At 40.6% G+C, this 14,430-nt stretch overlaps 1 protein-coding gene and 1 pseudogene across 7 annotated transcripts in view; one reads left to right on the top strand and one right to left on the bottom strand.

Annotated features, from left to right (window-relative positions):
* TMCO3 (transmembrane and coiled-coil domains 3) overlaps positions 1 to 14,430 on the bottom strand; it is a 57,954-nt gene that overhangs the window by 11,902 nt on the left and 31,622 nt on the right. For 4 of the 7 annotated variants that reach the window (XM_026008811.2, XM_072761119.1, XM_072761121.1 and 1 more), the window contains 2 exons: positions 10,926 to 11,043; positions 175 to 370 (listed from right to left, as the gene is read on the bottom strand). In XM_026008811.2, coding sequence (XP_025864596.1) covers positions 175 to 370; positions 10,926 to 11,043 — 314 coding nt within the window. Of the gene's footprint in view, positions 1 to 174; positions 371 to 10,925; positions 11,047 to 14,430 lie in introns of all 7 variants that reach the window. The other 3 variants (XM_026008809.2, XM_026008810.2, XM_072761118.1) reach the window with 1 other exon arrangement.
* Positions 12,189 to 12,673, top strand: LOC140599323 (small ubiquitin-related modifier 2 pseudogene; annotated as a pseudogene).

The following is a 14,430-nucleotide window of genomic DNA, read 5'->3' as shown; positions in this document are numbered from 1 at the left end:
AAACAGGTTCAACTTGCAGCGAGGGGCAGAGTAACAACTGTGCATAAAATAAAAATACACCTGTGTTTCAAATACTTTAACTACTATAAAGTGAAAAGATAAAGAACTGATTATAAGCTTTCAGTTAACAGATACAAGTCAGAGTATATAAATAACAGGTATTATGAGAATTACCATTAACATTAAAAAGATGAAAGCAGAGATTCCTAAGATAAGGATTTCTTTGTTCCCTTTGCTTTCCACATGCAGTTTCCGATAATACGGTCCAATGAGGTAAGTCTTTATAACAAGACACAGAAGAAAAGCAGCAGCCAGCGAGAAGAGAATCTGGCCAACCAAAGCCAGTATCCGCAGAGTCTCCATGATGATGCTAGGAGAGAAAAAAGAGGTTATTGCACCTCCAAAATACATTTCCTTAACACCCAAGAAAATGAGCTTTCACTTGTTTTTCTTTGACAGGACAAAATAAATTTCCCAAATCACATTTTTATTTCCAAATACTAAAATAAACCCTATCAATCCATTAATTCTAAACAACTTGGTTCAAATTAACTTATTTGAATCAAATATGGAAGCTGGATTGTGTGCCATCGATACTTTGAAGCAAATGCATCTTTTAGGGATGAGGACTTCTGACTGCAGTTCATACAGCTCAGTGATTGGTGACCAAATTCCTCGCCAGAACTAATCCCCACATGACGTTCTTCCAGAGGTGACCATCACCGGGCAGGCTGAGTGGTGGGGCCATGGCTAAAGAACCCCGGCCACTTGCAGCACAAGAGCTCCTTGTGGCCAAGCCAGAACTCTGAATTTCACATCGGTTATTTAGTCTCGGAGAATGGGATTCTGTGCCAAGCTCTTTTTAGAATATACTGTTTACCTCTCAGAATGCAGTCTCAAGATCTTGGTCAAAAAATCTTTCAGAAGAAAGGCCTAACTGTGTGTTTATAGTACCGACAATGAGTATGTGTATCTTTTATTTAAACTTAGTTCTCCATCATATTTAGGAAACTAGTCCAAAACTCTGGTTTAAAAGTTCTTAATGGCAGAGCACAATCTGATGATCAGGAGAGCGTGCATCATTGCAGCCAAGCTTCACACAGCAGCAGTGGACATGGATGTCAAGTGGCCCCTGACTAAGCACGTGGGGGAATCTGACCGAGCTGGGCATAAAGGACCCTCTCCCGGTGGAAGGCTCCCCACAGGCTCAAAAGGAAGGTGAGACAGGTCTGCACAGAACAAGCAGGCCAAGTCCAATTCAATTCCCGGCCAGTTTTCCCACCCTGGTCATGCAGCACCTGGCACTCAGGCATCTCTTCCCTGGTGCCATCGCCTCCCCGTATGGCTGTGCTAACTTCCCTGGTGCCATCACCTCCCCGTACGGCTGTGCTAACTTCCCTGGTGCCATCACCTCCCCGTAGGGCTGTGCTAACCTAACTGGTCTCGTGATGCTCCACAGAGACCAGAACAACACTGAGAACAGCAGATGACCCCAGGCTTCTGGCCCAGTCGCAGCTGCTCCTCCCTTCCCCACAGAGCACGTTCTCCCAGCGGTAGGCAGGACCAGGCAGGACTAGCATACCAGGTCCCAAGTGCGGGGGCTTCCCACCAATCTGACGAGGCCACTGTGGTTCACCACTCCTCGCCCTACCCGGATCCTCTACACAGCACCTTCTGGTTAACCGTCATGTAGTAACTGCTCTTATCCTCCCCAACACACTGCTGGCCTGGGCCCTGAGCACTGCAGCCACACTCTGCTCCACATAGGAGCTCCAGTCTCAGTGCCATTTTATTTGGCTGATAAAGAGTGCAGACAATGTACACCCATGTTCCTCCAGACAAGTTCTAGAACCATCCCATCCACAGAGGAGAACGTGGATGGATCCCAGTCACCGTGCACTCGCCCTACCACCCCCCTGCCCACTGATATGCTGTAAGAAAGGGGATGTCAAACAGCTCAGAAAGGTCCAAGTGAAAAGTTAAAGCCAGGGAGAGCCTTTATATCTATGAAGATCCTGGCTCCAGGGACATTTGTGTACCCCCCCACCCACATCCTGCTCTTCATTCATATGGTGAGGACACTAGGGTTCTGCACCTGTATTTCCCCATTTGCCATGTTTTTGCAAAGTCCCTGTGTCAGTGCCAGCCTCACCTTTCAAAGCCTGCATTGCCACCAGACACCCTGGATGCTGTAGGTTCTGGAGGTACTGGACAGGCCACTTTGAGCACATGCACATGGACAGTGCTCTAAATCCCCCTCCAGAGGAGGCACCAAGGGCCACAGCCCAGCCTGGGCATCACCCCGCTGTTAAAGATCTGCAGTCTGACAGGTAAGGATGCCTTCTAACTTACACGATAGAGCTGGCATCTTCCATTTGCTCATTTATAGATTCCCTGTTCATCTGTTTTTTAACTGGGTTATTCTAATTAATAGACCTGTATAAGAGACTTAACTTTCTGTCTTTGATATTTTTCCCATGTGTCTTTGGCCTGCTTACCAAATGTGTACCTGTGTATGTTTAAAAGCACGTGTGTGTGTGTGTGTGTGTGTGTGTGTGTGTGTGTGAGAGTGCGCACATGTGTGCACAGGGATATTTAAACACTCCCATGAAGTAACACTGATTGCTTTTCCTGTTCTTCACGGCTTCTGGAATTTCTGCTCTGCTTGAAGCCGAGGGCTCGCGTCCTCAATATTATAAACAAATCCTTTCTTACTTTCTTCTAGGATTTTCATGATCTTGCAAGATTTTATTTTTCATAATTTAAATCACTATTATCTTTAATTTTTTTTTTAAAGATTTTATTCATTCATGAGAGACACAGAGAGAGAGGCAGAAACACAGGCAGAGGGAGAAGGAGGCTCCCTGTGGGGAGCCTGCTGCAGGACTCAATCCCAGGACCCCGGGATTACGACCTGAGCTGAAGGCAGATGCTCAATCTGAAGGCAGATGCTCAATCACTGAGCCAAGCAGACATCTTTCAAATCATTCATTTTTTTAAAAAAAGACTTTATTTATTTATTCATGAGAAACACAGAGAGAAAGAGAGAGAGATAGGCAGAGACACAGGCAGAGGGAGAAGCAGGCTCCATTCAGGGAGCCTAATGTGGGACTCGATCCTGGGACTCTGGGATCACACCCTGGGCCGAAGGGAGACGCTAAACTGCTGAGCCACCCTAGGATCCCCCAAATCATTCTTTTTAAAAAGTATTATCACAGTCTCTGGGTTCTGTTATTTAACTGTAACATATTTGGGGAAGGGGGAGTTCATTCTTTTCTTTAGAAAAGCTCAAGATTAATTCTGACTGAGGGGAACCTGGGTGGCTCAGTCGGTGAAGTGTCTGCCTTTGGCTCAGGTCATGATCTCAGGGTCCTGGGATGGAGCCCCATGTCAGGGTCCCTACTCAGTGGGAAGTCTGCTTCTTCCTCTTCCTCTGCCTGCCACTTCCCCTGCTTGTGCATGCTCTGTCTCTCAAATAAATAAAATCTTAAAAAAAAAAAAATTCTGACTAGAGCTTAATAAAGACCATAGTAACATTACCACTGATTTTATATCTTGTTTGTTTAATATAAATTTTCTCTGGTAATCAAAATTAGAATAAATTTTCCCAAATTATAGAGAAAAGTATACATAGTAGGCAATAAAATTATCATAATCTATCCCTCTAGTAGTAGAAAATCATCAACCCGTTTTTTAAATATATATATATATATATACAAATTGTGTATGTAAGTAGACAGATTTCTAGTCTCTTATTTTCTTCTTTATGTAGTTGAAATAATGTATATATTTTTAACAGCTTTACTGAAATATAATTCTCATCCAGTACAATTTACCCCTAAAAGTAGACAATTCAGGGGTGCCTAGGTGGCTCGATTGAGCATCTGACTCTTGATTTCTGTTCAGGTCATCTTAGGGTTGTGGGCTTGAGACCTGTATTGGGCTCCCTGCTCAGCAAGGAGTCTGCTTGAGAATCTCTCTCTTGCTCTCCCTCTGTCCCTCCTCCAGTCCTGCTTGTGCATGCTCTCTAAAATAAATAAATCTTAAAAAAAAAAAAAAAAAGAAAACACAGTGCACACATCAGTGGTTCCTAGTACACTCACAGAGGTGTGCACCCATCAGCACTGCCCATTTCAGAGCATATTTATCCACCCATCTGTGCTCACTGCTTCTGCCCCAGCCCCTGATCTACTTCCTTTGTGGATTTGCCTGTCCTGGACATTTCACAGAAATGGAATCACAAGGCCTCTGTGTCTGGCTTTTTTCACAAGCATGATGTCCTCAGGTTTGTGCTGCTGTGCATGGCCTATGTCAGGCTCCCACCCCTTGCCACATGGCTGGATATCCCATTATGTGGTCACAGCACATTGTACCCAGTCATTAGCTAATGGACATTTGAGCTGTTTCCACTTCTTAGCAATTATGAATAATGCCACTATGAACATTCATACACAAGTTTTGGGTTTTTTTGTTGTGGTAAAATATTTTAACATAAAATTACCACCTTAAACATTTTAAAGTATATAATCTGTGACATTAAGGATGTAAACACTGCTATGCTGCCATCATCCCCACAGGTAGCTTTTTATGTGGACAGATGTTTTCACTTGTCTTGGGTAAACACCTTGCACTGGAACAGCTGAGCCTTCTGGTAACTCTATGTTTAACCTTTTGAGGAGTACTATGTATGATCTGACTCCATTTTTTACAGCTTAACATAGAACATCTTTTCCACATCATTTAAACTATAAGGTTTCATGGCTAAAGTGGAACCATAAATAGGATCAATACATGTACTGGATTTTTTTTTTTTGTACTGGATTTTTTAATTGAAAAAATAGAAAATTTTGAGATTGTCTAGGTGGCTCAGTGGTTGAGCATCTGCTTTTGGATCAAGTCAGGATCCCAGGGATCCTGGGATCAAGTCCTGCATCAGGCTCCCCATAGGAAGCCTGCTTCTCCCTCTGCCTATGTCTCTATCTCTCTCATGAATAAATCAAATTAAAAAAAAAAAAAAAAGAAGTTCCCCAGGCTTTCTGACTGAGCCTGTGTCCTACGGCGACAGTTTTACTTGTCTGTGAGTGGCAGACAAGTTTCTTGCGATGAGGGGTCATATTTGTTCTTTACGAGTGCCTTCAAGTCTTTGTGGAGGCTCTGCTTCCTATTTGGTAAGAAGACTCTGACCTCTATAAGTCATAACTGTATACATCTTAAATAGAACTCAAGGGATTTTCAGCTAAAGCTGCAAACCTTCCTTTTGCTGTCCAAATCTTGTTCAGTTACTTATTTTAAAATCTGTAGCCAGAAGGAAAAAGAACTAGCTCTGATTTATAAGTTGTGACTAGACGTGTTACTTTTCTGATAGTTAAAAAAAAATCTGAATCACAAGAAAATAACAAGAGGACCCTCTCAATAAACTGACTCAATCAGTTCCACCCATGTAGTGGGCTAGCACTCTGTAGGATTCTCTCCTGCAACCTGCACACGGTCCATGAGGCAGGTACTATTTCCATACCATCCCCAGTGTTTTTTTTAAAGATTTTATTTTTAAGTAATCTCTGTCCCCAACATTGGACTCCCCACCCCAAGACCAAGAGTCACATGTTTCACTGGATGGAGCCAGTCAGGCACCCCACACCACCCCCATTTTCATGGAAAAAACTGAATTCTAGAGAGTGCAAAGCTGGCAAGTGGCAAAGTTAGAGCTCCAAGGTCTCAGACTCAACCTATTATTCACTCCTTCTCCTTTCCCTGGCAGGCAGAGAAGAAATCTTATCATTTTAGGATTGCTGAAACGTAATATAACATCCTGTAAAAGGTAAACATCAAGGTGAATCATTATTAGAATTATCTAACAAAGACTTTAACCAGCTGTCAGAAATATGATTCAATAGCAATTCAAATAAAAATTCTCTTAAAAGAAATGAAAAAATAGAAAATCTCAGTAAAGAAACAGAAGTTATAAAAAAAAAACTCCACATATCCATGTACCCACAGAGTTCAAACCAGCATTGTTCAAGCATCAACTGTAATAACCAAAATAAAAATCTTGCTAGATGGTTAAAATAGAGTGAAGACAGAAGACAGAATCTGTGAACTTGAAGATGGATGAACAGAATTTACCTGGTCTAAACAAAAGAGAAAAGAGAAAAAAGAGGAGTCATCTCAGAGGCCTGTGGACAATAACAAAGCCCCTGGGGATCCCTGGGTGGCGCAGCGGTTTAGCGCCTGCCTTTGGCCCAGGGCGCGATCCTGGAGACCCAGGATCGAATCCCACATCGGGCTCCCGGGCATGGAGCCTGCTTCTTCCTCTGCCTGTGTCTCTGCCTCTCTCTCTCTCTCTCTGTCTATCATGAATAAATAAATAAAACCTTTAAAAAAAAAAAAAAAAAAAAAAAAGCCCCTGGAATCCTAACAGGTAGATCATGTGGAACTGAGACAACAGCTGAGGAAATAATAGCTGGAAAATCCTCAATTAGGAAGAGACATAAACTTACAGATTCAAGAAGCCAAGCAAACACCAAAGAAGATATGCCCAGACTATTATGGGTTGAACGTTTGTGTCCTCCCCTGAATTCCAAGGTGAAGTCCTGACGGATGGTGTTAGAAGGAGGGACCCCTGGGAGGAGTCCCATGGCTGGTGCCCCGAGGTAGGGTCAGTGCCCTCATCATAAGAAGAGACCAGAGACCTTCTGTGTTGTGCTCCCTGGGCCACAGGAGGCCCCAGCAAGAGGACAGCTGTGTCAAAGTGAGCTCTTGGCAAGAAATCAATCTGCCAGCACCTTGATCTCAGCTGTCCAGTTGCCGGACTGTGCAATGAATGTCTGCTGTTTAACCCCAGTCTGTGGTGTTATAGCGGGGTGGACCAATGAACACACCAAGATGCACCATAATTAACATTTCTAAAAACTGAAAACAAAGAACAAATCTTGAAAGCAGCTAGAGAGAAAGTATTCCTATAAGTAAGTAATTCTCTGTGACTTGTGTTTGGAGAAACACAAATTTGAATGCAGCCAATTTCTCATCAAAGCCAGTGGGGGCCAGAGGGAAGTAGCACATTTTTCAAGTGTTGGAAGAATAGAACCATCAACTGCAAAATCCATATCTTGTGAAAATATCCTTCAGGAATGAGGAGAGAAAAGATGCTCTCAGTTGAAGAAAAACTATGAGAATTTGTCACCAGAAGCAGACTAACCATGAAAGAATGACCAAAGAAAGTCCTCAGACAGAAAGGAAATTTTAACAAAAGAGTTCTTGAACTTAAGGAAGAACAACAGAACTGATAAAAATATAATAGATAATCCTCATGAGTTTAAAAATTCTATTTGATTATTGAAGCAAACTTAATAAACCCATCTGACATGGTGCTTGATATAATACAACAATTATATTTAAAAAGTAGAGAAAGGAAAGGGAGCTAAATGGAAATAAGGTTCCTATATTTCACAACAAGGGGACTGATTACAGTAGCAGGTGTACTACAGTGCCTAGAGTAGCTACTAAATAACTATACAAAATAATACACTAAAAAAACATGCAATCCTTAAAAATATGCAAGTAACCCACAAGGAGGTAAGAAAAATATAAAAGAGGGGGGATGCCTGGGTGGCTCAGTGGTTAAATGTCTGCCTTCAGCTCAGGTCACGATCCTAGGTCCAGGGATTGAGTTCCGCATGGGGCTCCCCACAGGGAGTTTGCTTCTCCCTCCACCTGTGTTTCTGCCTCTCATGAATAAATAAATAAAATATATAAAAAAAGAAAAATATAAAAAGGAACAAGAAACAGAGAAAACAAATAACAAAATGAAAGACATAAGTCCTAATATATTTACTTCAAATGCAAACGGTCTCCACACCAATTAGGACAGAATGAGTGGGTTAAAAAACCCACTGTTCAACAATACCTTGTCAGTAAGGAACTCATTTCAAATATAATGGCATAAATAGATTGAAAGTAGGAAGAGGGGATCCCTGGGTGGCTCAGCAGTTTAGCGCTTGCCTTCAGCCAGGGCATGATCCTGGAGTCCTGGGATCGAGTCCCACATCAGGTTCCCTGCATGGAGCCTGCTTCTCCCTCTGCCTGTGTGTCTCTGCCTCTCAATCTCTCTCTCTCTCTCTCTGTGTCTCTCATGAATAAATAAAATCTTTAAAAAAAAAGTAGGAAGATAGAAAGGACAGACTATTGTAGACATTAATAAAAAAACTGGCAGGAGTGGGTATATTAATAACAAAGTGAATTTCAGAATAAGGAAAATTATTAGAAGTAAACATTACATAACGATAACCAGATCTACCAGGAAGACAAAATGATCCTAAATGTGTATGTACCAAACAAAGAGCCCCAAAATGCATAAAGAAAAGCTGATAGAGCTAGAAGAAGAAACACACAAATTAACAATTAGAATTGGGAACATCAATAACCATGTTCCTTGGTAACAGATAGAACTACAGAAAGAATACAGAAAAACTGAACAATGCAATGAACAAATGGGATCTGACATAAAATACTCCATTCGACATCAGAATACACATTTTGTTTTCAAGTGACTTTGGAACATTAAGACAGACCATATCTGAGGCCACAAGACAACCTCAACAAATTTAAAAGAATTAATATCATACAAAGTATGTTTGTTTTGTGACCACAGTGGAATGAAATTAGAAATCAATAACAGAAAGACAACAAGAAAATTTCCACAAACACTTGGAAATTAGGCAACAGACTTCTAAATAATCCATAGGTCAAAGAGGAAGCATCAAAGGAAATATTTTACATTAGCTGAACTAAATGAAGATAAAAATACAACCTATCAAAATAAAAGAAATGCAACTAAGACAGTGCTGCAAGGAAAATTTATAGCACTAAATGCTTACAATAGAAAAGAAGAAAGGTTTCTTTTCCTTTTTTTTTTTTTTTAGAAGAAAGGTTTCAAATCAATAATCTACATTCACAGCACAAGAACCTAGAAAAATAAGAGCAAAACAAACCCAAAATGAACAGAAGGGAAAAAAAAATAGAAGGGTAGAAACCAATGAAATTAGAAACAGAAAAACAAAGAGAAAAATCAATGAAATAAAGAGCTGGTAATTTGAAGAGATTAATAAAATTGCCTAACCCCCAGAAAGACTGACAAAAAGAGAAGATGCAAGTTACCAACATGAGGAGCAAAACAGATTCTACAGACATCAAAAGGATGATAAAAGAATGCTACAAACAATTCTACACATATAAATTTGACAAGTGAAATGGAATAGACCAACTCTTTGAAAAACTAAGCTACCACAACTCAACAAAATGTAGTAGAGAGGGGCACCTGGGTGACTCGGTCAGTTAAGCGTCTGCCTTCGGCTCAGGTCATGACCTGGGGTCCCGGGATTGGGGTCCCATGTCAACCTCCCTGCTCAGCGAGGAGCCTGCTTCTCCCTCTGCTCCTCCCCTCTTGTGATATCTCTCTCTCTCAAGCTCATTCTCTCTAATAAATAAAAATAATTTTTAAATATAGTAATCTGAATAGTCTTATAACCATTAAGCAAATTGAATTTGTAATTCTAAGAAATATCCCCCAAAAGAAATCTCAGGACCTAGACAGTTTCACTAGAGAATTCTATCAAACATTTAAGGAAGAATTAATAGCAGTTTCATATAATGTTTTCCAGAACACAGAAAGAGAAGGAACATGCTCAAATAGCTTTATGAACCTAGTATTACCCTAATACCAAGTCTAGAAAAGGAGATTACCATAAAAGAAAGCGACACACCAATTCTCTCATGAGCTTAGATTTAAAAATCTTCAACAATATATTAGCTAATTGTATAAAATGTATAAAAATTATATATGACAACAAGGTAGGATTCATTCTAGGTATTCTAGGATGGTTTGACTTTCAAAAATCAATTGATGTAATCCACCATATCAAATGGCTAAAGAAGAAAACCTATACAATCATATTATATTAACAGATGTAGACAAAGCATAACAAAATCCAACATTCACTAACAATCGGAACTCAGCAAACTAAGAATAGAAGGGAACTTCCATGAATTGATAAAGAGCATCTACAAAAAACCCCCACAGTTAATGTCATATTTATTGGTGAAAGAATGGATGCTTTCCCTCTAAGATGAGTAAAAAAGGCAGAAACATCCACTCATAATGTTACTCAACAAAATACTGGAAATCTAGCCAGTACAAGGAAATAAAAAGGAATAAAAGGTATACAGATTAGAAAGGAAGAAATTAAATGACAGATCTCACCATTTCAAAGTGGTTCCAAAAGAAATTTCAAAAGTCTGCTAATCTGTGACCTATGGTATCATCACTGTGAAACATGAAATAAATGTAGCATCTGGAAACACTTCAAAGCCCAGTATTTATGTGCTTCTAGTATATTTGCTTAAAATAAACTCAAGCTTATAGTCCTAACCCAAGTGCAGTTTACCTTTAAGTTTTATGGGGCTCCTTACATTTTCCAAGTGATTTATTTTCTGGCTGGTGTTCTTGTAATATGCTGTATATACCACATAACCTACGACTTTCTGAATATGTTTATTTTTCCACTTTTCAATTTGACTTCTCTCTCTACATGAACCTAAGCAAGTGCAGTTCAGGTTTGGGATTATTTTATTGGGAGAAGGGAAAGATCAGAAAGCGAAATGATAACGACAGAGACACTAACAATGATAATCCCCATAATGATGGCATGCATGCACACACAAAATCACACACATGCACAGTCACACACACGAATCCTTCATACATGCATCCCCCTACACACACACACAGCGTGACCCAAGTCTAAGCTCTCAGCCTGCGCCATACAAGCTCTGAACATCTCTTTGGAAAAAAGATATTAAATGATATTTTTATAAACCAACGATGGGAAACTAGAAACGGACTGTGCGAGGAAGTGACAAAGCGCATTTACCTGGAATAGGTACCGGCTCCAGCTTGGATGAGGGTGGGCATCCCAGCTATGAATAAGCCCAGCTGCACGTCCTGGACTACAAGCATCCCAAGCAGCACTGCACTGTAGTCAATGTCACCTGCTTGAGGAAAAAGGTATCAATAGCACAGATTTCTAATAATTTAAAGTGTCCCAAGTCAAAATATAATTGTGTGGATATTTCCAAAATAATTCAAATAATTTTGATACTTTGGCAGAATACCGACTTTAAAATCTCTTTGAGAGCACACACTGAAAGATATTAAACATTAAAAATTTTGTAAACAAAATTTCCAGTTTTTAACTACTTTTTATTTGTAGAACTACAGAAAAAAACACCATCATAAAAAGAAGCATGGGACACATGAATATGGAGGGCCTGGATAACCATGCCAACTTCACTCTGTGTCTCCAGCACACAGGAAGCACCCCTTATTACTCCCTGAAGCTACTGAGAAGATGTGGCCTAGCCCTCTTCTGTTGCACCTACTGGCTGACGGGTCTCGATCCTTCGAGCCTACTACCACTGCTATAGTGAGCATCAGTCCCTGAGATGAACACAGATCTGCTGGAGAAACACTAGAGCAAGGAGTAGGCAGGGCTGCCTGATGGGACTATACCACTCCTCTGCAGAGAAGACAGGACACTGATACCACCCAACTCAATGGGTCGCGTGGCCTCCGAAAGCTCCATTTTCAACCAACAGTTCTGGCTTTGGGTCAACTATTTATTTATTTATTTATTTATTTATCTGAACCCAGACTTTTTTTTTCTTAAAGATTTTATTTATTTAATCATGAGCAGGCAGAGGCACAGGCAGAGGGAGAAGCAGGCTCCATGCAGGAAGCCTGATGCGGGACTCGATCCCAGGTCTCCAAGATGACGCCCTGGGCTGAAGGCGGCGCTAAACCACTGAGCCACCCGGGCTGCCCTGGGCCAACCTTTTAAATGTGATTCTAAACACTTAAGTTTCATGATCTCCCTGTAAAATAAGCTATTTTTTTTTCTTAAAGAACAAAAATCTATTCATAAGAACAGATATTTAAAGGCCAATCTCATAAGAATAACCTTATGGAAAAGAAAAAGAATGAACAAACCCAATAAAATCTGTCATCACTAGCAAAAGTCACACTTGATTAGAAATCCAGGTGATCCTTCCAGGAGGCTTCTTTTATTTTGCACACAATGTTAAATTTTTGGTGAATAACGTATCTTGTCTTCTTGTCTTACAATTTTAGGCTCATTCGGTGTGGACCTGGTACCTCTTTTGTGAAGTGGCAGCTGAGGAGACTCCGGCACTCGCCATGGCTGACGAAAAGCCCAAGGAAGGAGTGAAGACTGAGAACAACGATCATATTAATTTGAAGATGGCGGGGCAGGATGGTTCTGTGGTGCAGTTTAAGATTAAGAGGCATACACTATATGCTAATGAAAGCCTATTGTGAATGACAGGGTTTGTCAATGAGGCAGATCAGATTCCGATTTGATGGGCAGCCAATGAATGAAACAGACACACTTGCACAGTTGGAAATGGAGGATGAAGATACAATTGATGTGTTCCAGCAGCAGACAGGAGGTGTCTACTAAAAAGGGAACCTGCTACTTTACTCCAGAACTTTGTTCCTCCAGACCAAGAAGACATTCTCAAATAGAAAGCCGTAATTTGGTTCCACCACATCCTGACTACTACAGTATAGTTTTCTCTATTCTTTCATTTTCCCCTTCCCCATTCTTTTACTGTACATAAAGTAACTGGGTATGTGCACAAGCATATTGCATTTTTTTAACTAAATGGCCAATGGTATGTTTTGATTGACATCAAATGGAGATGGGATGGGGGAAAATACTGCTTCTGTGAAAATACCCCCTCTCTCCATTAGCGGCATGCTCAGACAGCTCTTATCTTTATATTCCAGTAAGTGATTTTGCTCTCACTGTTTAACAAAAAAAAATAACATAAAAATCCTTGCATACCTTGTTCGATTGGAGAATTTTAATGTTTTTCATTTATCATTGTAAAACCAAGGACAACTTTATAACTTTTTTGTATGTAGCTGTTACATGTAGGGCAATCTGTCTTTAAGTAGGGATAAATTACTCTAAAAGAAATGAATCCTAGTTTTCCCTTCAAGTCAAGCGTCTTATTTAAATAAACTTCTTGTTTAAAATGAAAAAAAAATTATTTTTGGCTTAGAATTATAAAACATTCTAAATGGATAATCCCATTAGGTTTCTGTTGCATCCTTGAGGATTGCACAACTTAATAGTGAAGAATACCCTCCTCACAAAAAGTAACAGGTGAGCGGGACACTTCAAAAACCTATCTAATTTTCAACAAATACCCCAATGGGTTCATGAGCACTGACTCTTGATCTTGGAAAGTGCTAGGTCTTGTGCTCACAGGGACACCACCATCTTCCATGCAGTCCTCACATGGGATTAATATAGTTCAGCCCTGTGTCCGAGATGGTGCCTCTTCCTGACTTCGAGGAAATATAAAATCTCCAGTCACATCTTCCTTTTTAAAAATAGCATTTGAGGGATCCCTGGGTGGCGCAGCGGTTTGGCGCCTGCCTTTGGCCCAGGGTGCAATCCTGGAGACCCGGGGTCAAATCCCACGTCGGGCTCCCAGTGCATGGAGCCTGCTTCTTCCTCTGCCTGTGTCTCTGCCTCTCTCTCTCTCTCTGTGACTATCAAAAATAAATAAAAACTAAAAAAAATAAAAATAGCATTTGATGGTATTCTGGCAGCATTTTTTAAATGTTTCTAAAATCCTGTTCTTTGCCTTTCACCTGTTCCCAGTCAAGGATCATGAACTATCTACCACCAGGGGGCAGGCGCCACAGAATCGGGGGTGTGGGGGATCCCCAGTGCACCCTGTCCCCAGGAAGCCCTGGGAAAAGCAGCTAAGGCCTCATGGGAAACACACACATGCACTGCAGTGACTGATGTGTGAGGTAAGCAGTAGAGTCAAGATACAAAGTATATACTCAGATGGAACTATGAAAAATTAAAGATACCACTTTAAATATTTCTCGTCTAAATTTTGCACTGTTTAATTTTTTGTGCTTATCCCTAATGTAGCACTTAATTTTTTCCTGTTTCCCATCTCTTTTATTAAATACTTTTAATGTATGAAGAGTAAACAATATGATGAATACCTACCGTGCTTTGCTAAACTGTAAACTTTTGAAACATTAGCTTCAGATTTTTGAAAAAGTAAGATCCTGAAGATATTGCAAGTATCACCAGTGAGCCGGCCACCCGCAGTTGAATCCCTTCCTGCCACACCCCCAACTACTGCCTTAGTTTTCATTCCCTTGTTTTTTGTTTTTTTTTTTAAAGATTTTTTTATTTATTTCTTTGAGAGACAGAGAGAGCAAGCAGACAGCACGAGAGAGAAAATGAGCAGGGGAGGGGTAGAGGCACAGGGAGAAGCAGACTCCTCACTGAGCAGCCTGATGTGGGACTCAGTCTCATGACCCCA

The sequence above is a fragment of the Vulpes vulpes genome, chromosome 6 (genome assembly GCF_048418805.1).
Source record: "Vulpes vulpes isolate BD-2025 chromosome 6, VulVul3, whole genome shotgun sequence".
NCBI lineage: Eukaryota > Metazoa > Chordata > Mammalia > Carnivora > Canidae > Vulpes > Vulpes vulpes.
Note: the sequence above shows the minus strand (reverse complement) of the source record. Positions and strands in the feature narration are given on the sequence as shown.